This window comes from Pavona decussata, unplaced genomic scaffold (assembly GCF_977016875.1).
Source record: "Pavona decussata unplaced genomic scaffold, jaPavDecu1.1 SCAFFOLD_273, whole genome shotgun sequence".
Lineage (NCBI taxonomy): Eukaryota > Metazoa > Cnidaria > Anthozoa > Scleractinia > Agariciidae > Pavona > Pavona decussata.
In genome coordinates, this window is record NW_028145675.1 from 1,322,082 (window position 1) to 1,345,897 (window position 23,816).

At 37.5% G+C, this 23,816-nt stretch overlaps 2 protein-coding genes across 2 annotated transcripts; one reads left to right on the top strand and one right to left on the bottom strand.

The window, feature by feature from the left end:
- Positions 1–5,332: 5,332 nt before the first annotated feature.
- Positions 5,333–17,362, bottom strand: LOC146455527 (uncharacterized). The gene is made up of 17 exons (XM_085094276.1): positions 17,294–17,362; positions 16,638–16,682; positions 16,160–16,240; positions 15,696–15,743; positions 15,065–15,168; positions 13,773–13,855; positions 13,328–13,413; positions 13,034–13,138; positions 12,851–12,926; positions 12,243–12,303; positions 11,484–11,516; positions 10,885–10,926; positions 10,436–10,477; positions 7,556–7,600; positions 7,195–7,230; positions 6,728–6,820; positions 5,333–6,419 (listed from the first exon to the last, which is right to left on the bottom strand). The coding sequence occupies exons 3-17, from the start codon at positions 16,218–16,220 to the stop codon at positions 6,393–6,395; spliced, it is 942 nt and encodes a 313-aa protein (XP_084950402.1). The 5' UTR covers positions 16,221–16,240; positions 16,638–16,682; positions 17,294–17,362; the 3' UTR covers positions 5,333–6,392.
- Positions 17,363–21,569: 4,207 nt separating this feature from the next.
- LOC146455528 (uncharacterized) lies at positions 21,570–23,264 on the top strand. Its single transcript, XM_085094278.1, has 2 exons — positions 21,570–21,879; positions 22,299–23,264. The coding sequence occupies exons 1-2, from the start codon at positions 21,727–21,729 to the stop codon at positions 22,746–22,748; spliced, it is 603 nt and encodes a 200-aa protein (XP_084950404.1). The 5' UTR covers positions 21,570–21,726; the 3' UTR covers positions 22,749–23,264.
- Positions 23,265–23,816: the final 552 nt, after the last annotated feature.

Sequence of the window (23,816 nt, forward strand, 5' to 3'; positions counted from 1 at the left end):
TTGGAATAAATAAGCACTTGTAAAATTTTTAAAGACCGCAAATTGCACTCGCCCTACGGGCTCGTGCAATTTTCTTAGCCATTTAAAATTTTACTCGTGCTTATTTATTCCAAATTGCACTCGGAATCATGTGATTACCTATACAAACTGCGTAATAGGCAGTTGAAAAAGTGAAGTATGGTCCCTCAAAGATTGTATCGAAACACCTTAAAAATCTGTTACAAACTGAAATGGAACTTTCTTTAGTACCAGTAAGGTAGCTGGGAGATGATGACAGCTCTCGGCCAAAAGACAACTTTTGAATGCCAATCTTTGTTTAGATTTAAATCTAGATTTAAGACATTTGATTTCAAATTAACACCTTTATTTCCATTTTAGTTGTTATCCTTATCTTGCAAGTTAAAAATGTCTTTATTTTAATATTCCTTGGTTATCATAATCCCTATGAAGGCTTGTGAAACCTGGACTTCTTATCTCAATAAAGCTGTCTCCCTCGTCTTCCGTTCAAAACCTCTTTAAAAATGAAAACGGAAAGGATGATTTGGTTTCCACTAACGAAAATTTTCTATACCAAAGTAATGTTTTGAGCGTGGATTTACCTGCCTCAGATCGGCTTTAAGATTAAACTCCAGACAGTTGTCCTCGACATATCAATGGCTTAAACCATCTAGTGCTTTTTCAATTAAATTATTGCACTGAGATTACAGAGCACGAATTCGAGAAAACTGAGAAATCCTTTGTTTACGTTGCAGTTTATTGGTGCGATCAAATGTTTTTTAGACTTTCTTAAGCTAATTAGTAATTAATGCAGAGAAAACAAAGGCTACCGCGGAGGAGGTTTGGAGAAATTAATAAGAGGTTAATAATCATAAAATTTGGTGAACTATCGCTTTGAATTTCTCCAAGAATTTTTTTTGGTTTTGAGAAGCTATATCAAACATTCGCAGGAGTGTTTCATCCGATTTCCAAACACCTCGAAGTTGGTTGAAAAAACTCCAACGGCTGCGCCTCGTTTTGTTGGACTTCAGTTGAAACACTCTTCCTCGAGTTTGATACATTCTGCCCAACACCTGCTTGCTTGCCAAGTCGCCTCCCTTAGGGTTAGATCTCCCTTTTAGCGGGCGTCTTGCGAACTCGTCAAACCAAAGCCTTCCTAATCACGTGCCCTTGTCCCTGTCAGTCCCTAGTGAGTTTCATCCAGGTTAGTTTTCAAAATGTTGTTAGTAAAATTATTTCGGATTATACTCTAATTAGAGGATCACGATTACGTGAGTGTAGTAGTCTAAACGTTTGCTTGAAAGTTTTTGACACGCCTGTCAACGCGATGCTCGCTCACGAAATGTGTTCAAATATCTTGGTTATTGTATAAAACAAAAAGATTTCATCTTGCTGTCGGTCTATACTCTGTTAGCATTCCTCAGTGACCGACTATCACGTAAACACGCAATCTGAGATGGTCAATCTTAAAGGCTGGTTTCCATATGATCGCAGATCGCAATAAGGACAATAAGGTCTGCGATCGTCTGCGATCATATGGAAACATACTTCTGCGATCGTCTGCGATCACGATCGCAGACGATGGCAGAAGATAGAACATAAAGGCTGGTTTCCGTATGATCGCAGATCGCAATAAGGTCTGCGATCATATGGAAACATACTTCTGCGATCGTCTGCGATCCTGCGATCGTGATCGCAGACGATAGAACCATGTTCTATCTCCTGCGATCAATGGCGATTGTGCGATCATATGGAAACCAAAGTTTTGCGATCCGCGATCCATCCGTTTGATTGTAGGAACGGTCTACGTAGCAACAATCATTTCGTTGTCATTTCGAGGAATTTATGGAGGAAGTTGCTCGTTATGAACGTGTTTACAATCGCAGCAGCAAAGATTTTAAAGACAAGAACAAAAACGCCAACTGTTGGGACAAAATCGGGCAGAAGTTTAATTTATCGGCCGGGGAAGCGGAGGCCAAATTTCGCAACATAATAGCTGCGTACGGTCGTTATCGAATTCAAAACCGATGTTTTTGACGGTTTTGGAGCTGACGACGACTCGCTTCATGACAAACAGAAGAAGTAAATTTGCTTGCGGCAAAATTTCCGCTCTTCCACGTTGCGATGTTGTTTGCTTTTCAGCCTACACGCGCGTGTAACTATATTTGACATTTCCGCTGACCAAAACGTATGGCTACGGTCGGCTCTGCGATCGTTGCGATTATATGGAAACAGCCTTTTCTGCGATCGTCTGCGATTGTTTGCCATCTGCGATCGTCTGCGATCATATGGAAACCAGCCTTTAGATAGAACATGGTTCTATCTTCTGCGATCGTCTGCGATCACGATCGCAGAAGTATGTTTTAGATGTTTCCATATGATCGCAGACGATCGCAGACCTTATTGCGATCTGCGATCCGCGATCATATGGAAACCAGCCTTAAACGTGCAGCGTCAGTGCAACCATCGAGTTATGGATGCACGCGAGAGGTTGTTAAGCACGAAAGAAGAGTAAGAGTACGCCTTAAGCAACTCTAGCTTCTTGAGTGCTTAGCAAACCTCCCAAGTGCATCAATAACTCGATGGTTGCACAGCTGGGGTGTTTACGATTTCTTTTATAACATAAATTAATCTGCAAGTTTCTTAATTTCAATCCTGGTATTATTCACGCGTGTAGTTGACTTTACGGACTTATATGCTGTCAGAAAAAATACTTAACACATCTTAACTTAAGAGGGCTTTGTGAATCTAGCCCCAGGGATGTATTAAGGAGCATTATTTGCTGTAATGTCGTATCCTAGAGACATTGATTGTAAAGCGCTGTTGATCTGTCTTAAATGGCGCTCCAGAAGTAATAAATTATTATTATTATTATTATTATTATTATTATTATTATTATTATTATTATTACCTAGTTACCTGTGGCATGTCTGCGCGGCTTCCTCTTGTCCTGCGTACGAGATATTTTCTTCAAGCTGCACTCTCAGCATTTGGGTTAATTGGACTATATAGACTTGGTTTTTAACTAACTCTCAACCTGGAGTATGTTCTTACTACAGTCAAACCTGTATATAACGGCCACCCTCGGGACTTGAGTAACTGGCTGCTTAATACAGGTGGCCGCTTAATACAGGATCACTAAAAATACTCACTGGGTGTGGTGTAATGTCAATTTTAATGGCGTATCATACAAAAACACTTCATGCAAGGAAACAAAAGGACAATCAACAAATGTTCAATGTCACATGGCTGAAGAACAAGTTAATTTAAGAGGAATTTCTTGCTAAAGAGTGAAGCATATTTAAAACAAACTTTTTTTTTTAGCGTTCGTGATATAGTACTGTACTTCAGCACATTGCCGACATCTGAAAAGCGTTAACTTTATAGTGATGCTGGATTGCATTTTAAACACAATAAAATACCGCATAAAATAACATATGGCTTAGTTTCCATTCAAGGGTGGCAGCTTAATACAGGTGAAAATAACAAAGAAAGACAAACATAGGACTGCTACAGGGTGGCTGCGGCCGCTTAATAGAGGTGGCCGCCTAATACAGGTAACAAATACAGCGTTTGTATGAGCAAACAATCAGGACTTTAAAAACTGGCCGCTTAATAGAGGGTGGTACAAGGCCGTTATATACAGGTTCGACTGTATGTTCTTAAATTTTGGTCAATCTTAGCCTCAACGAGTCGTTATAAAACAAGGTTATTATAAGAAAAGACTACGTGATCATTATCAGTAGCTGGGCACAGACCCTTATATAAAAAGGGCTAGTAATATAACAAATGACCACCGTATATAACTCAGTGCCAACAAACAACCCTATATAAATACATAACTGAAAAAAGACCATATATAAGTAAACGGCTTTTATAAGACATGCGGCGATTATGAGACATATTACAAACGGCGATTATAAGACGCCTTATAAACGGCGCTTATAAGACGCCTTACAAACCGCGATTATAACACTCCTTATAAACCGCGATTTTAAGACGCCTTATAAACGGCGATTATGAGACATATTTCAAACGGCGATTATAAGAACGCCTTATAAACGGCGATTATAAGACGCCTTATAAACCGCGATGATAACACTCCCTATAAACCGCGATTTTAAGACGCCTTACAAACCGCGATTATAAGACGCCTTACAAACCGCGATTATAAGACGCCTTATGAACAGGGATTATAAGACTCCTTATAAACCGCGATTTTAAGACGCCTTACAAACCGCCATTATAAGACTCCTCATAAACCGCGATTTTAAGACGCCTCACAAACCGCGATTATAAGGCGCCTTATGGACAGGGATTATAAGACTCCTTACAAACCGCGAATGTAAGACTCCTTATAAACCGCAATTTTAAGACGCCTTATAAACCGCGATGATAAGACTTCAAGACTCCTTGAACTCCTTATAAACGGCGCTTATAAGACTTATGAACAGGGATTATAAGACTCCTTACAAACCGCGATTATAAGACGCCTTACGAACAGGGATTATAAGACTCCTTACAAATCGCGAATGTAAGACTCCTTATAAACCGCGATTTTAAGACGCCTTATAAACGGTGATTATAAGACGCCTTATGAACAGGGATTATAAGACTCCTTATAAACCGCGATTATAAGGTGCCTTATGGACAGGGATTATAAGACTCCTTACAAACCGCGAATGTAAACGCCATTTTAAGACGCCTTATAAACGGCGATTATAAGACGCCTTATGAACAGGCATTATAAGACTCCTTATAAACTGCGATTTTAAGACACCTTACAAACCGCGATTATAAGACTCCTTATAAACCGCGATTTTAAGACGCCTTATAAACAGCGATTATAAGACATCTTACAAACCGCGATTATAAGACATCTTACAAACCGCGATTATAAGACTCCTTATAAACCGCGATTTTAAGACGCCTTATAAACAGCGATTATAAGACATCTTACAAACCGCGATTATAAGACATCTTACAAACCGCGATTATAAGACTCCTTATAAACCGCGATTTTAAGACGCCTTACATACCGCGATTATAAGACTCCTTAAAAACGGCGATTATAAGACTCCTTATAAACCGCGATTAAAAGACTCCTTACAAACCGCGATTTGAAGACTCCTTATAAACAGCGATTATAAGACAACTTACAAACGGCGATTATAAGACGCTTTATAAACGGCGATTATAATACTCCTTACAAACCGCGATTATAAGACTTCTTATAAACGGCGATAATAATACTCCTTACAAACGGCGATTTTAAGACTCTTTACAAACGGCGATTATAAGACTCCTTATAAACGGCGATTATAAGACTTCTTATAAGCGGCGATTACAAGACGCCTTATAAGCGGCGATTACAAGACGCCTTATAAACGGCGATTATAAGACTGCTAATAAGACTCTTTACAAACGGCGATTGTGACTCCTTATCAGCGGTGATTCGATTATAAGACTCCTAATAAACGGCGATCATCCATAAACGGCGTCTTTACGTCTTTAACGCCGTTTCTAAGATTTCTTATCAAATTGATCGTAAGAACGCTAAACCTTATGAACGCTTTTGCTAATTCCATACGAAAACTGTTCTTTCGGAACACGTTTTCGTTACGAAAATCGACTTTTAAATCGCCAGATTAAGGGTCCTTACGCTTTAAGATTTGTCGATTTACGAACCCGTGAAGTCGTCTGCCCCCATAGCACACAATTACCATATCTTTCATGTAGGTTTTGTTAAGTTTTATTTCTTAATACTAACCCATTATTACATTAATAAATAGTAAATAAAACAAAGTAATCAATAGTGTTTCTTTTAAAAATGCCTAATTTAGATTCAAATGTCAACCCATCAAAAAGCATGAAATTTGATTTTCGGTTCTTTTCAGAAAAATAAGTGGACATTGTTATCTGTTTTAGGAAAGTTACAATTAAATATTGGAGATACCGTCACAAAAATCTTATCGGGTGAGATGATTTAAGCATCTTTGTGCTTCTAATAATCTGGGCGTTTTTCACACCCAAACCCTGGGTTACCGTAAACTTTAATTCTAAGTTAATAACTAGTCAATACGGATGATGCACAAGAGTCTGTCATATGGTATCGAGAATAGTAAAAGTTAGACTATTTTGTGGCATCTCCAATTGGGTATTTATTACTGGTACATAAACAGTGGATCTCGATCGAATCGCACAATCTTCAAAAAAGAACTGAAGTGAACATCTAAGGAAAGCCAAACAAAATACAATGGAAACAGGGCCTGGTTTTTCGAGTAACGATAAACCGAGCTTTACGATGCCTTTGGCAAGTGTTCTAGATGAAAAAAAAAGTTATTTACATAAATGAACAGCAAAAGGCGTAATGCGTTGTAATAAAAATACTGTAATTATGTTTCTTGGTTGTTGAATGTCACCTATGAAGTAAAAAAAAAAGAGAGAGAGAACATACGGCATGAGTCTATTGTAGTTTTCGTGTTGGGTATTTCATCCTTATTTTACTTACATGAACAAATGTACAATCAAATTGTTTTTCAACTAATTTTGACTTTTGCACCGAATTTAAGCCCTCCTTGCCCACTAGATGGTTTTGCGAAATCAATGCTCGTTTAATGGCAGGATCCTTGTTGCTAAGGCCTTATTCACGGAGAAAAGAACAGTACTGCACATTTAAAAAAAAAAAACAGAAAAACCCATAGTGAGTGATGCACGTAGTGATACTTACAGCTCCGCTGTTGTCTTGGTCATCATTGTCATCATTGTCATCATTGTCATCATTGTCATCATTGTCCAGTCGGGGTCGTTTAGAGGTTTCTCCCTAAAAGGAATTAAAAAACAAAACCCAAAGAAACTCATTACGTATACAACACGACAGTACAAAAATGTGGAGTTCTAACATCTTAAAACAGTTCTCATGCTATCACTAAAGCACATCAACATAACAATTCCTTTTGCATTTTGGAAGAGAAAGTCACTGTAACGTGGCTTGATGGCTAGCTGGCTATCCTAACCACACTTTTCGACAGCTTAAAAGTTAAGACGAGTGGGAGAACTTGCTATTCTTACAGTTTTTAAGATATCCTGGGAATACTTTGTGAAATGGTTGGTCTGACAATGCAACGAATGTCAGAAGGCCAGTCACTTCTTAGATTATGCTTTGCGTTGATTTTATGTTTCTTTCAAATTACTGACCTGCTTTTGGATAGCAAGGAGTCTCTTCTGTCGCACCTGAAAAATATTCCCACAAATTATCAGCTTACATTCAAGCAACAAGTTCACCTCAATACCATTTGAGTGTACCGCATTGATGAAAAAATAAGATCGTTTAAAGGTGAGTATTGCATGCTGTATACAACACATCCCCAAGTCTCATCTCCTTCTTCGATTTCTTTTCATTTCCTATACTCTTCTCTTAAAAAATAATTTCTCTATGTGTAAATAGAGTACATGTAAATAAATTTTACACAAAATCTCTGTAGCTTGTTATACTGGTCTCCTTTTAAAGTTATATGATGTCACTTTTTATTGATTTAGACAAAAGATTATTTAGTACCTGCTCATATTCAGGGCTGTCCCTCTCAGTTTCATCCAAATCTTCCTGAAAAACACATTTTTTATTTGCATATAAATAACTAGAATATCCCTCAGAATAATAGTTTATGTTTTGTTTCTGCACAGAGCAATACTCTGTGCCCCCACGTTTACTCCCAATCAAAGGGAAGGGGAGTGGACGACTAATAGAATTGGGGCTCCATCTACAAGTGTTTATTCATTAATCAGAAGAAAAAAATTCATTATAAATGTGGTGTTACGTACAAGACTTAGTAGTGACCAGTGACTGTCATTTACTTCGGACCATTTTAAATATATAAGTGGATGTTAAAATTAATTATCCCCTAAGGAATACAATTTTCTAGCGAAAGTGTGTCTAGCAATTTAATTAGTTAAGAAACAGGACCGAATCAAGATAGCACTATTATCTTCAAGGTTATTCATTGGCATCACTTGCCATATAATAGTCACCGGATTCAAATACTTAAAGACTCCCTTTGCAATCGAGTTATTGAAGGCCATCGGAGTCAGGCTTCTCAAAACCCGCTAGCACGTGTACAGCTACTTTCTCTTATTAAAAAGTGACTGATCAGGGGAATCTGTGATTGAATCTCGTGTTTGAAGGTGGCTCTTGCTTCTGAAACATTGTACATAAACGCTAGGCGGTTACTAGCCAACTTTTCGTTGGCTCATGTTGTGCTGCAATCTTACAATGTGGAAATCGTGTCATTTGGACCAACACGTCAGATGCATGTTCAGCAATGTGGGAAATAGCATTTTTGTGATAACAAAGCGTCGCGATCAAGTTCCTTAAAAACGCCATTGAGATCAGATTTTTTAAACATGCCATCGCTATCAAGTTCTTAAAAACACCATCGCGATCAAGTTTCTTAAAAACCCCATTGAGATCAGGTTTCTTAAAAACGCCATTGAGATCACATTTCTTAAACACGCCATCGCGATCAAGTTCTTAAAATCGCCATTGAGGTCAGATTTCTTAAACATGCCATCGCTATCAAGTTCTTTTAAAAAACGCCATCGCGATCAAGTTTCTTAAAAACCCCATTGAGATCAAGTTTCTTAAAAACGCCATTGAGATCACATTTCTTAAACACGCCATCGCGATCAAGTTCTTAAAATCGCCATTGAGATCAAGTTTCTTAAAAACGCCATTGAGGTCAGATTTCTTAAACATGCCATCGCTATCAAGTTCTTAAAAACGCCATCGCTGTCAAGTTTCTTAAAAACGCCATTGAGATCAGGTTTCTTAAACATGCCATCGCTATCAAGTTCTTAAAAACACCATCGCGATCAAGTTTCTTAAAAACACCATGGCGATCAAGTTTCTTAAAAACACCATGGCGATCAAGTTTCTTAAAAACACGATCGCGATCAAGTTTCTTAAAAACACCATCGCGATCAAGTTTCTTAAAAACACCATGGCGATCAAGTTTCTTAAAAACACCATGGCGATCAAGTTTCTTAAAAACGCCATTGAGATCAGGTTCCTTAAACATGCCTTCTCAAACTCATTAATAATTCAAAAGCCAAAGACAAAGGAAATCATACACCGTGACGTGTTTGGATATCTGATGAAAAACTTCTCGTTTTTGCATCCTTCATTTCTCCTTCAAAATCGGTTTGTTTGAGAAGTTATATCAAACCCTCGTCACAGTGTCATCACAATATCAAAAATCTCGAAGTTCGTCAAAAAAACTCCGCTAAGCGTCGTATTTTCAACTCTCTTCTCGGTGTTTGATATGTGATGAAACACTGTGTCTCGTGTTTGATATATTACATCGCGATCAAGTTCTTAAAATCGCCATTGAGGTCAGATTTCTTCAACATGCCATCGCTATCAAGTTCTTAAAAACGCCATCGCGATCAAGTTTCTTAAAAACCTCATTGAGGTCAGATTTCTAAATATGCCATCGCTTTCAAGTTCTTAAAAACACCATCGCGATCAAGTTTCTTAAAAAACACCATGGCGATCAAGTTTCTTAAAAACGCCATTGAGATCAGATTTCTTAAACATGCCATCGCTGTCAAGTTTCTTGTAAAAAAAGCAACGCGAAAAAACCTGGCGCGTTCAATCCGAGAAAAACTCCAATAATAACGAACGAACAACATTAATCATTACAAACTAGGGCCAACTTGCGACGTCGAATTAAATTGGTTATTGCATTCTTTCTCCTGAATCTCTAAGGTTGATGAGACAAGCGTACGACAGTCAATGTTCCCAGGAATGGTTTTGGTGGTGTTCACGAACCATGTAAAACGCTTTCAGGATGAGATTATGGTTTCAGTCAATTACAATGTCGTGAATTAGCCTGTACCACGAACCATGCGAAGGGAAACGTTGCTAAACCAAAATGGCGCGAAATGGAACTGGAGGTTACGCGCTATACGGTTACACGGTTGCAACAATTTGCTGTTTTCGACATACCAAGTTTGAAAGGAATAATTTGTTTTCTTCGAAATTATTGACATTTGTTCTCTAAATAATACGTATAACGCGCCAGTTCTTTTCTCTGTAACCACACAACAAGCATCAGATACTTAAAACGCCATTGGACCATCCAATACGACTCATTTACGGTCATAATTAAGCAGTTTGCATCCAAATTCTTATCCCCTCCATACGAGTGTGGGCCATTAACCATCACATTAAAAAAGCCCTCGAAATCCGTTGCTTGGAACTCGACAAAATTAAGCTTTCAAAATGTTTCAAGCTTTCAACACAGGACACCCGACAACTCAAAGAAATAGCTAGAAATGTTACCTCTTTGTGCGTTAATCTTCTCAAAACATCAAGTTCTTAAACATGTCATTGGGTTTGTTAGTGGGGAACTTATACAGTGTAGAAGAACATTTTTTTTACCTCCTCCTCGTTGTTATCTTGTGCTCCAGCCTCATTGTCACCCTATAAGTAGACAACAAAATGAATCATTCACAAAGTTCGTTGAAATAAACATTTTCAGGCCAGAATTTTTGGATACAATTTTTTGTTGTAGTAAATAAGTCCGTGAGTTTTAATGTGAAACGGTTATTTTACGGGCAATGACCTACATTCAATGTCGAGACAGACTATTTCTCTCTCAAGTCTTCCATCAAGTAACATAATTGAATTGTTTCGCTTGAGATTCTTTATTCTTGTTCTTTATTTTTGCTTTAATAGAGCTTCAAAACCGCGGCATGCATCATCAAGTTTTTAAATTTGGTTCACGTTTCTTCAAAGCGCTCGCTCTTTAAAGAGGAATAGGAGGCTAGAGCCGCTTACGGATTACAACATTGTCAGCCGGAAACTAAACAGAAGAACATTTCTTTTACCTGTTCCTGGTTGTCTTCCTGTGCAACAGTTCCATGTTCACCCTACAGGTAGCAAACAATATGAAACATTCACAAAATTGGTAGAAAGAAACATTTTCGGGCGGAATTTTTTGTTGTAGTAAATAAGGTCGTCACTTATAATGTAATGCTTTTGTTTGTTTGTTTGTTTGTTTATAGTGGAAATGCACTTAGCTACCCAAAGCTAGTTTACAGGCATTCCACTCAGAAATAACAGGACACAAAAAAAAAAATCAAATCGTACACAACATGTCAAAAAATCCCAACTAGCAGGAGGCAAACCAGCTGGCTATTTACAAGCGTGGCCGAGGCGGGACTTGAACCCAGGACCTCCGGAATTCAAGTCCGGCGCCCTTGCCACTAGGCCAACTTCTTAGCAATGACCAAAATGCCAGTAGAGATAATTTCTCTCTCAAGTCTTCCATCAAGTAACATATAATTATAGTATTTTGCTTGAAATTCTTTATTTTTGTTCAAAGAAATGAAAAATAAAAGAATGAAGACCCTTAAGACCGTTCAGAAGGCAATTGGCAATTACTGCCAGTATTTATATTTTGTGCAAGAAGCATCTTTTAACTTACAGTTCCTTCCTTTTTTCTTCTGTCTTCCCTTTCCTAAGACGAATAATGCGAGTTACTCTTGTTTCTGCTTCATTTCCAAACAAAACTCGTTGAACAGGGAAATGCATAATAGAAGATCTATATGTACATTGCACAGCGTACACTGTGCATGTACATCAATTACATTTGCGGGCATCATACACTGTATTTTCTGACTAAACTGACATGAGAGAGCAGATTCAGTGGACGATTTCTGGGATTTAACATCATAATGCCTAAGGGGAAGCATATATTCAATTAACTCCAGCCGACCCTACAATCATTCTCTTATCTGGCCTCTCATTTTACTGATAGATCCTGTCAATGCAGTAGATTCAGCTTCAGCTTGTGACCCTGGAAGGGTGTCCGTCTTAGAGATCTTAAGGTGCCCAATACTAAACAACTTTTACCATAACCACATTTTGCATACATGTACATATTTTGATGCATTTGAACAACCTCTGTCAATCACTTTTGCCAATAAATGTATTTTTTTTTTTTTCTGAACCATTACAAAGTTTTGTGAATATTGTTAATGCGCATTGGGTCTACATGTACATGTAGTATACTGAATCTGCAAAGATATGCAATTTAAGTGCCTTTTTGGGGGGCCATTTTAAACAAGAATTTTCTTAAGATGTCAAGTGTCTCCTAATGCCTGCCCTAAAGTGTGTCCGTTCGGGGACTGTTTATGTAACATCGTGTCTAGATGCATACTCATCTTTTTGCAAGTTTACTCACCGATTCTTTCAATTGCCGATCTTGTTCTCGGCGTAACTCCCTGTTTTGCTGGAGAAAGGCCCTGTTATGAGAGAGCAATGTTCAATGCATCAACAATCTAAAAAAAACTATATGTACATGTACCGATAACAATGGACCAGCACTAATACATGAATGTGTTGTGAACAATAAAGAAGGTTTTAAGTAGAGAGGCACACAGTATAAAATAGGCAGTTCATAAATATCACCTAATGGAGAGTAACTAACCTGGGATAAGACTCCTAAATTTGAATGGTATATAGGTAGAAGAGAAAAATTTAGCTTTGCTAAGCTCGCCTCTCTTCGCTCTATGCGCCGCTTAAGAGCTTGTTTACAGGCTGGAGAATCACAAAATCCTGGATCTCCATAAGTGCAGTGACTCCACTTTAATGTATGATGGTTTGCGTGTGTTGTCATGACAGCAACGTTGGGATGGCAATGTGTACAGGGTCCACAGTAAGATTATCTTCACTGGGAGTTAACTTCCATTTTCATGTAAGCTATGTGAACAGATTTTCTTTTGTTTTGTCCACCAACAAGGCTGTTACGCAATCCATCTGGTCAGTATAGAGAAATTAAGTGCATATTACCTTTGCGCCTGCACTGCCTGCGCAGCATGACAGGCCTCTGTTACTGCAGACCCAAGATGAGTTATAGCCTCATGTCCTAGAAAAAAGACAAGTTCAAAATAAATTTCTGTTTCCACAGTCCTAGGTTAAAACACAACTACTCAAACAATACAAAAATGGTAACATCCACATTTGAAAACACACCTGCAATTATGTCGCCCACAACCAACCTAGCTGACGACATTGTGGGCTGCATTATTCTTATTTCGACGTCTGGTGTGCCCAAGCTCCGTCTCTGTTTTCCACAGGCTATCAATATAATAACAACATGTTTTAAAGATCTCACATTTGACTTAACAATGGCTTCCATTCATTCTATTTCTTATTAACAATGTTTGGATAGTACATGTACTTTCTATTTCCACCATAACAATCTCTTTTTGTTTACAAGATCATTTCATAAAAATGTCACAGTAAAGTGCATATGTATGTACATACCTTGCTCATCAAATTCAGATCCCATGAGAGCAACATGGACATTGCAATCTTGCAATCTGGCGACGCCTTCTGACATCATAAGGGTTCTGTAGTTGGATATATTATAACAAATGAGGCAATAGTTAAAAATGTATACATGACTTAAGTCTAAATCCTCTGCCTTGTAAAAATATTCACAATGACTCATGTGAATATCTGCACAATAATTTCATGATGTTTTTTTTTTTCAAGAGTCACCAGGGAGTAATGTTCTTTGAACACTCAGGCACATCAATCAAGATAAGATTAAGTTAGCATGTACATTCAAATTTACATCCAATGATAACTTCTGTAAATAGTCCCATCTTCTCTAGGTTATTTTAAACGTACATTTCAAATTCAAACAAAGTACCAAAATGTCATCAAAAACCTCATCATTAGTGAACCCTGCTCCCTAACTACCAACCTTAACAGATCAGCAGCCTTTTGTGTCAGTCTGTATCTGATTAGACAGACAGGGGTTCCATCGAAATGACTCTGGAGCCGCATCTGTTTTAATTAATAATATACTTTCATGAATATTAACACTGATTTGTCAATCAAAATAATTTAATGCATGCATTCCTATTGAATGTTTACAAATATATAAAGGAAAGCAAAATACAATCCACTGGACAGTTTACACTTGTAAGCATCCATTTGTGAAATTGCATAATAAGATCACAGCAGCCCTAAGAACAGATTTCCTACAAAAAAACTTGACGGCAATCCACAAAACTTTATAATTTACAAACATAAATAGATACACGTACGTAAACATAGATCTACGCAGTACACACCAGTCCTCTAACTCAACGACATTAATTATTTTGTACAATACAAACAAACAAACAAAAAAAAGCAACTTCAGCCTGTATGCAAAAAATATGATATACTTTATGGTTGCGACTATATTTTTCTCATATCACAAGAGGTCTAGCAATGTTGTGTGCAGGATGCTATAAATGGGGAAGTACAGTACCGCTCGAATAAATTATTGAAACTTGAAAAAATTAATGTTAATCTACATGTAACGTTTTTCAAGTTTTTGCATTTTTGTTTCCAAAACAAGCTACAACAGATCATGAGTTGTTCCTTTCAATAATTGAGTTGATTTCTTTCCTTTCGTTGTTCTAGAATTATTTTGTAGCTATGTGAAGGTCTTACATTGTATTTCAAAGAGGTCAAAAACCCCATGACACTTCCCCGTTAACAAAGGGCAGCCTGGCAATGTTTTACAGATTGCATTTACAGCATGTGTTATTTCATCAAGATGTTGTCCAAATTCTCACGTTGTATGCCCAGAATGGCTTAATGTATCAGTAAATAATTGAAACCCTGACCCTTGATTCACGGTCACCTTGATTCATCTTGTCTAGTTCTAAAATACAATTGAATTAAAAGACAAATAATAACGGAGGGGGGAGGATCATTTGATTGACGCATTAATTATCAATACAGTACTTGTATCGTTGTTGCGCACCCACTTGCGGGAAAACAAGTATGATCAACTATCAAATTAAAAGTACCATATGAAGCTTCGTATTCTTATGTACCATTAAAGTATAATCTGTTCATGTTGTCCTTCAGCAGCATGGTTAAAAATATATAAGACTGTTCTATTGAGGCCTTAAACTGCTGTTTAAAAGTTAAAACTAAAATCCAAGCTTTCGCCCATCAACGGCATGCAAGTGTCTATACTGTAAGTAACTACAGTACCTGTGTTGCTGTTAGGCACAGGGGAGTAATTGGTTGCCTAATGTTGTTGGCCCTTAAGAAAGTGTCCAGCACTCCAATGTCAAATAAGGGACCACTTCTTGGATCTATACAAAAACAAACACAAAAATTTCCTCTTGTGGCAATTACAGAAACATCAAGTTAATTCGCTCAAATTGAAATACTGTATAATCCTAGTAACTTGAACTCCGAAGGGAGACAAAAAACTGTTTGAGTTAACAGAGGTTCGAGTTATCAGGAAGCTGAGGCTTTCGGGTAGAAAAAAACTTTGTCAACATTTTAAAGAAAGAATTGGAATTGAGATGTGAGCATTATGAACTAAAATTTGTAAATGTGACAGCTTAACAGGAAGTGCATGTGGTTTGACTAAAGAGATCTGAAATGACTATCAAATGCGTATGTTGGTGCAATTAGGAGCATTGACAAAAAAGTTGCATGATGTTTTCAATAACGGTTGATAAGTTAACATCAGTAAATGTTTGCAAACTGTTAATCCAACTCTTCATGTACACTGCATGTGTTAATAGTGTTTCAAACCATATCGCTCACTCTCCAGTCTTCAATTTTAGCATAAACCTCTAAGCTAACTGGAACAAGCCAAGAAACAACTTACCTGTTTCAGCTGCTATTAGCACGTCTGGCATCTCTTGTACTTCTCCAACTTTGCAATTAAAGAGTTGTTGTTTATATTAAACAATTATTTATATTCATTTGAAATTATTCATATTTTAAAAAGTGCTTAAGTGATACAAAGCACTTATTGCAAGTGTACGTTTCCATATTAAACTTAGTATTATGGTGTCTGCAATAACCATGTGAACTCTACTGGGAATTCCAGCAATTATAAATCCTCAGGAGATGACTTTATACATGTAAATCTTTAGGTAACTCAAAGAGTTACGTTCTACACCCGTCAATAAAATTTAATGTTTTGAGTGCGCATGCCACAAATGAAACTCTACCAACTGGTACAGCCAAAGGTCATAAGCTTGATCAGCAATATACATGTACTCCAAAGCAATTAAAGTACTAGAAGTTCTTCAAATATGAGTCTCGGATAATGGTTACACAACTCACCCTCTCTAGCATCTTTATCCCATGTTGACCTATCATCATCACGCCAGGCGATACTGACCATGGGCACATTTTCAATTTTATCTACAAAATTGCAAACAGTGAAAGGCAACATGATTTTCTCTCTGCCACTTCATCAGACATGGGCATCAATAATCTTTGTTCTGGACTGTATACATGGCAGTTTGCTCAAGTGGTTTGCAGACTTTATGCATAAGTGACTTAAATCCCATCTAAGCTCACTCCTTGGATATGTTTCTTTACTATTGTTAGTTGCTTTCTTCTACATCACTTAAAGCTATACAGTGGTGCATTTGGATTGAATTCAATTATTGTTCCATGTTTTTTCTATCTAAAATGGGTTCCAAATTAATTAATACACTGTTACCGTAGCAAGTAACAAAAATTTGACAAACTACCATTCATAATAATTGTGATTGTTTTGTTTTCACTACTCTTGCCAAGAAAACAGACCACTTACCATATGATCTTCGATAAAGCTTTTCCACATCTGAAATGAAAGGACCTTCAAGTAAAATAAAAAAGCAAAGTCTGTGATTGCATGATAGAGTGTCCATACTGACTTTTGTCTTAACATGTACTTGTCTCCACCAAGTACTACCTATTACTTGCCAATAATAAATTTTATTTATAAATTTTTATTTATTTTAAAAAATACTGTCTGTTGAGTGCTGATTTACCTTACAGGTGTAGTTTATGTTGTGAAGCCCAGACACAAACTTCAAAGTTGACTAGTACTGTATTAAACAATATAAGAGTCATTGGGATTGGCTTGCAAAGAGCTCAATATCAACTTTTAAAAGGTATCACCTACATTTTCAAATTACATCCCCCACAGTTCCAGAGATTTCCCTGGATTAGTTATTTTCAATATTGGGTTGATCACACTGGTCTGTTATTCAATTGTGGAGCCAACAACTGTTAACATTCAAACTTATTTGGTGTTCAGAAGTGAATAGGCTTACAATCGTGCCTTAGAGCTAGTGCAATTTTGCAGAACCTTCCAAAACTTCACTTGCTTCAGGGTGGTTACACGATAAAGGTTAACTTTTGAAAGTAGGTTGGTTTGTGCATTGATGATTTGGAATACATTTTCAAACTTTTTATACACTGCACCTGATAATTGCTGCCTTGGAATTGGCGTTGATTGGTGTACATGAACGTCGTCTTCACTATCACTGACGTCAACTGAAAAGACAGTGAAGCAGCTAAATACTGTTGCTGTATATGTATTTACAATGTACTGGCCTTATTGTTCTTAAAGCATTTGATTTTCATTGAAGAGTGACAGCTAGAATAAACATGTATGTTGAAACTGTAGGACATTGATGAAAGTTGTTGATTAAGTGGTCCATCAAAATTAGTTTCCACTTTGCCTATACAAAAAAAACAAAATGACATGCCTTTTACAGTAGAGTTATAATCTCAATGGTATTATTCAGACAAGGTACTACTTTTCAAAGACAACATACAGTAGAAAGTTAACTTGTGTCTTATCACGTGCATTCCAGTCTGAGTAGTACATTCACATATACTTGAATCTTGTACTTTTAATACAGTCACTCAGAGATTTAATGTATATTTGTAAACGGATAATCTTACAAAATTACAACATTAAATGAGCAGTGCGCATTAACATACAAGTATTTACCAATGAAAAATTATTTTATTACCTGTATCTTGCCTTGGAATTCTGTTATAACCTGATATGTAACCGGCAAAAATAGTATGATCACATTTTGTTTTATTTTAGTTTTTCTTTTTATCTCAGAGATAGAAATTAGCACCAGCCCACTCACCTTGGTGAGTGTCAAATCATTGTAGTTGTGAATGTTTTGGTACCAAGATCAATCACCCATATAGCTAGTACTGTCAAAATTCATAGTTTCCAACCCTGTATATCATGAATGTAGTTGTGATTCTACAAGGAATAATCTTAGAAATAAGCTGACAAAGTTCAAATGTAAGGACAAAAAAGTTGTTCAAATGCTCTCAGGCAGCTCATCGACAATGTTTTAATTTTCTATTTTTTATTTCAAGACTTACCTACAATAAAATAGGATTGAAAATAGGTCATTTTGCAACTCTAGCATCCCATTTACTTCCTGTCTAGATGTATTCTAGAAGAAACTTACTGAATTTGCCAAAGTATGGGTCATTGGCCCGGGGGGGTTACTTCCTTATAAGAGGCTAATGGGGATGCACCGCTGGATGGGGTCGCATTTTCTACCTGGATTGACTAGAATTGGGTCGCATTTTCAATAGAGTTTCTAGAAAGGGGTCGCACATTTTCGGATTTTTGGGGTGAAAAAATTCTATTAAGTAGGGATTCAAAATGGTCTTGGTTAAAAAGTTCAGAAAGTTGTTGTTTATTAAATGTAACAATCACCTTGCATTACATTCCGTTCTTCAAAGTAGATGCATAAATTGAAAGTGACTTAGTGGGGATCGCAAAAATTACATTTTTCCAAAAAGTGACTAAGATGGGGTCTATAACTGGCCACAAAATAGACTATAACTACCCCCCCCCCCCCCCCCCCCCGTGCTCATTGGGAAGATACAACTTATGAAATGGTCAATTGACCCGGGAGTAATTACAACGTAGGTGAATGAAGGCTTATGCCAGATCCCAAGATGAAAAGAATGCAAAAATTTCCCACTATTCCAGCACTATTGCCCTAAGTGAGAAAGGGGGGAGGGGGTGGGCATAGCCGGAATTGACTGATTCATAATGCAAAGCCTTACTGAGTCATAGATTTATCTTGCAAATTTTTCAAATAAAAGCGGTTGTTGTTGTTGCTAATAACCATCACCGCATCGATGAAATTTGGAAATGTTCCAATGACATTATTTTACGCTTCAATAAAATCAAAAACATGCTGAGATTATGTTGCAATTTCCAATTTTCATGTTGAAGCATTCCGAAGACCCCCAAAAGGACAGCACCCTCAGTGTTTTTTTTTTTTGTAAATAAGTTACATGCAATAACTTATTAACGCTATTAGTTTAAATTTATAATAACTTAAGCTTACTTTGGCCTGATGGTCCAGCTTGTTGATGATCTTCTTCGATCTCCACTTGATCGTCGGTGACAACATCTAGGCGTACGGTAGCATGAAAGAAAGTCAGAAACGCTATCAATGATTCATTGTAGTTCACGTTTTAAACTGATAAAACGATATAAACATTAGCCTACCCTCAATAATTTGCCTATTTTCGTCTTGTCGATTGTCGATTTCTTCCTCTTCTTGTACTGGCTCTTCCGTTTGTTCTGAAGAGAGAATAAGAAGTTGATGTTACAATCATCACCCTTTTAAACAAATACATGTAAATTAAGATCTTAATTCAATGTTGGAAAGATGAATGCAACAAGCACAACAAATTAAAATGTTTTCTGTTTCCCCAAATAAGCATTTCCCAATGCAATGATAACGCAGTTCCGATAAGCAGTTCCGATGTCACCAGGTTGCAAAGCCAAACGTAACCTCGTGATCTTCTGGGGTTTTCCCGCCAAAACTTACTCTTGTATTAACTTTAAATTGGAAACGAGTGAAGGTATCAAAGTAAAAAATGAGAAAATAATATTTGTATCAAACTTTCCTGTCTACTTACATCGAGATATGAAATTAAAATTACTTCATCTCAGTACAATTTCATTTTGAATCAGCCTATAATGCTCTCTGTTGAGTGAAAAGTCACCTATTGGCGTGAAATAAAAAGATGAACAATACCTTCCGAGCGTTCAGCTTGCTGGTTTTGTGCGGCGTTTTGTGCAGTGTCGTCGGCCCCATCTGTGAATTGAAAGAATACAAATAGAAAATCGGCTTTCCTCATAGTACTGAGAAAAAATTACTGTGTACTGTAAAAGAAGTTATTACCTAGTAAGTTGAGCCTCATGTAAATCTTCCTTGGGTTTCTACTGAAATGGAGTTTCAAAGTTGGCCCGCAGACCTCTCCACCGGAACATATTCGGTCGAGGAGTGTGGTGCTCCCGCACGATTTGTAAAAATACAATCTGAAAATTAGATAGATGTTATATTGGTTTATATGGAAGGCGAAGGAATCTTTAAAGTGATTTAAATTGTATATATTTACCTTGAAAAATCTTCCGCTTCGAGTTGTGAACGGAAAGCGTGCACAAGCACCTCCTTCATGTGCTCGTTGGTGGCGTTGTTAGGGAAAACGATCTCTTTTACTCGCCCTGACCTTTCAAGAACATCGAAAGTTCTTGCTTGAGGGACCCGAAGAGGATCTATCCACCTCAACAGAACGGCTGTTCTTTTCAAGTTCCTGGCGCGTGTAGCTTGCGTCCTTTCAGCCATTGCTCTTTGCTCCAACTGCTTTCTCGCGGTAAATGGAAAACTAAAGTAAGGACGCGTAATCGTTGTCTTATTGTTTATGCACCCATAAAAGGTGTCAACGAACAATGAGCCATGAGGGTGTCAAGACTCTGATATCTTCTCACTCGAGTGTGAAAAGAACATTTGAAACGAAAGCTTACGCAGCTACTAAGTACTCTTATGGATATCATCAGGATTGCTTACTATAAATTTAAATTTGAAAAAATGAAAACAAGCAATCGCTGCGAGCACGTACCCGTTCAACGCTTCGCTCGCGCAACCTTGGGTGTAACCGATTAATTAGTCAACTTTGAATGAAATTAAATGTATCACATATCATTCGGCATGATTGTGTTACGAAAATCGAAAGTACGCTGCTGGAGATAAGAGTGCAAGAAGAAAAAAAAACTGGTCCATTATGAATCTCTTGGAGGTAGCCGCTCTTTCCAATGGTCCTACCTTAGAACTGATTCGATGGCTACAGGGGCAAAATTTACTAGCCAATCCACTGAGATGTGTACCCTGCAATCAAGCGATGGAATTATCGGAAAGAAACCGAGAACATGTCGATGGTTATATATGGTGAGTTTAGTAGGATCTTGGTTAGAGTGGGGTTTTCGTTCCTCTTATTCATCTGCTCATTGTTTATAATGAAACTAGTACAGACGCTAATGTATGCCCAATGGCAAAAAATAATTATTATAGTTGTCGTCCTAAGGGGTAGAAATTTGAAAAAGTATTTGTTGCGAGCGCAATTCCCGCGGCGAAGGCGCAGCAAACGGGCTCCTAGAGCTGAAGTTGGACTAGAAGAGGGATTTTTAGACATAACTTGCGCAACTTCTGGTATTTACATAGTTGTAGAGGAATCTTAGTTTTCGAGGTGTCTTGCATCTGCAAAGTTGTCTTAGCGGCTTTCAAGACATCCCATTCACATGTGTGATGCATCCGGTCAAAGTAGCTAAATGTAGCGAGACCTCGTTTGACCAAGTAAAAGCACGCAATGTATTCAGTCTACAGCTAATAACTTTGCTGTTAAATCGTTTTTCATATTTAATTTTATTTTTTTTAAGGAGGTGCTCCAGATGCCACTGCAAAAAATCTCTCCGCAATGGAAGCTTATTTGCAGAATTTCCAAGGCTCCCATTGGGAAAACTCTTGCTTTTACTATTTCTGTGGAGTGTCCGCGAGTTAAGAAAAACTGCAGCCGAGATGCTTGGTTTAACTAATAATACAGTTGGCAACGTTTATGGAGTATTCAGGCATTATTGCAGAAGAGATCTACAAGACCGTCCAATTATTCCATTTGGCGGGAACGTCTACATAGTAAAATGTGACGAGAGCCAATTCAAACATCAGTCAAAAGTGAGTACCAAAGCACTGACTATTTTGTCCAACTGTATGTTGCGGTAGCGACAACCCCGCTATCTCTAACACGTTTAAAGATTTTGTCGACGTTACCAAGGAAAACGAGTTTTAGTTGGAGTATACGGGAAAGCCGGACTTTTAAAAGCCTTCTAATACAGAAGTTTGCAGTATGTTTGCGCAGGATATATCCATGCGAATCAAGGTAGATCTTAGCAAGTGATTTTAAAATACAAAAACTTAGGAAATTGCGGGTATCATATTAAGCACTGAACAATTCAAAAAGCGAGGAAACCAGACCCAAGGGAACGGCGAAAATGTCGAGCCTTTGAATTTTCCGATGGACGAAATTTGTTTTATCTGACTAGGTTGCAACCAGGAATTAAATTTAATACGTAGTTTATGTCTTCCTTGTTCAGAATCAAAGAGGACGACGACCAAGGGACGACGTTTGGGTGTTTGGAATTATTTCAACCGAATACCGCCCTTGTCGTGGTTATTTCCAAGTGGTTCAGCAAAGAGACCGAGCTACTTTGGCCCCAATCCTACAGCGCGTTCTCCTTCCAGGCTCAGAGGTACACTCAGATGACTGGGCTGCTTATCGTGGCTTGGAGAATCATGTTGCTAATGTTCGTGTACATAGGACTGTTATCCATCGCGATAATTTTGTTGATCCTGTCACCGGCATCCACACCCAAGAAATAGAGTCCGCATGGGCAAGACTTAAATATTTCATTAAAAGGGAGAAAGGGATTCGACGAGAGGATATCCAAGGTTTTCTCGACGAACAAATGTGGAGAGACTGGAGGGGCCAAGATAACAACTTCAATAATTTTATTTCAATTCTGCCTAATTATTATCCATTATAGAAAACAGATACAGTCTGGAAACTAATCGATGATCAATGACGTCAGTGAGTAATGGATGGGAAATCAATGAAAAATAAAAAGATCAGTCATTGATTATTGGCGATAATCAATGAGTAATTGATGACTAGTCGATGTACAAAAATTTTGTGGCCTATCCGGATTACTCATCGATAACATTGATTCCTCATCGGTTACCTATTGATTACCCATCGATTACTTATTGCTAACATTATTAGCTTATCACAAGCAGTAATGGAGGTACTTTTTTTTTTTATTAAATAATCAAGTTTTAATAGACAAAGAAAATTTTTTTTTTTCATTTTTAATTTTTGAGAGAAACATTTTCATGTAATTATTGATATAATATGTTTGCAATGCCTTATTTTCTATTTTAATATAATACTTTTGCGATGTTTTAGTAACGCACCTATCAATGTCTAGCGCCAATGAGGGGAGTGCAAGCATACCCAGGGGCTATTGACGATTGACATTTTCAAATATTTTGGTCAATAAATTTCAAATTCCACAGCCTCTGCCATTTCAAACCTTAATTCTTGTTCAAAATGTCCCCTTCCTTGGACAAAGTTCACAGGTCGAATGCCCCACTTATGCCCGCACTCTCCCTGTTGGGGCAAGATATTGATAGGTGCAAAAAACGTAGCTGTATATTTCATGAATAAAATTGTGCTGCAAGATAAAAATTAACAACAACAATGAACATGGCTGAAAACTGCAACTGTGTCCAATCAGTAATGAAGCTATTCTATGATTGTCACATACAAGACAACTGTGACATTAGAAACTTATTTTTTTTTTTTAATATTTATATTCAGTATAAAAAGAAACAGATCCAAACCTTTCCTGTTGTCAACTATAAATAAACAGGAAAAAAAATCCTGCAAAGAAATGAGGAGGGGAAAAAATATCCTGCAGAGCATTTAGAAGGGAAAAAATATGCTGCCCACCAGGCTGTTAGAAAAAAAAATTCTTGCTGACCAGAAATCACCCACCCTCCCCCCCCCCCCCCCCTCAAAGTTAAATGGTCGGCCCTTAAAATGAACATTCAGC

Coding starts and splice junctions, on each gene's coding strand:
- LOC146455527 (XM_085094276.1), bottom strand. CDS start 16,220: ATGGTCAGTATCGCCTGGCGTGATGATGATAGGTCAACATGGGATAAA. Junction 15,169..15,695: donor GCTAATAGCAGCTGAAACAG/GTAAGTTGTTTC, acceptor GTTTTTGTATAG/ATCCAAGAAGTGGTCCCTTA. Junction 13,139..13,327: donor ATCTGAATTTGATGAGCAAG/GTATGTACATAC, acceptor TTATATTGATAG/CCTGTGGAAAACAGAGACGG.
- LOC146455528 (XM_085094278.1), top strand. CDS start 21,727: ATGCTTGGTTTAACTAATAATACAGTTGGCAACGTTTATGGAGTATTC. Junction 21,880..22,298: donor AATTCAAACATCAGTCAAAA/GTGAGTACCAAA, acceptor TTCCTTGTTCAG/AATCAAAGAGGACGACGACC.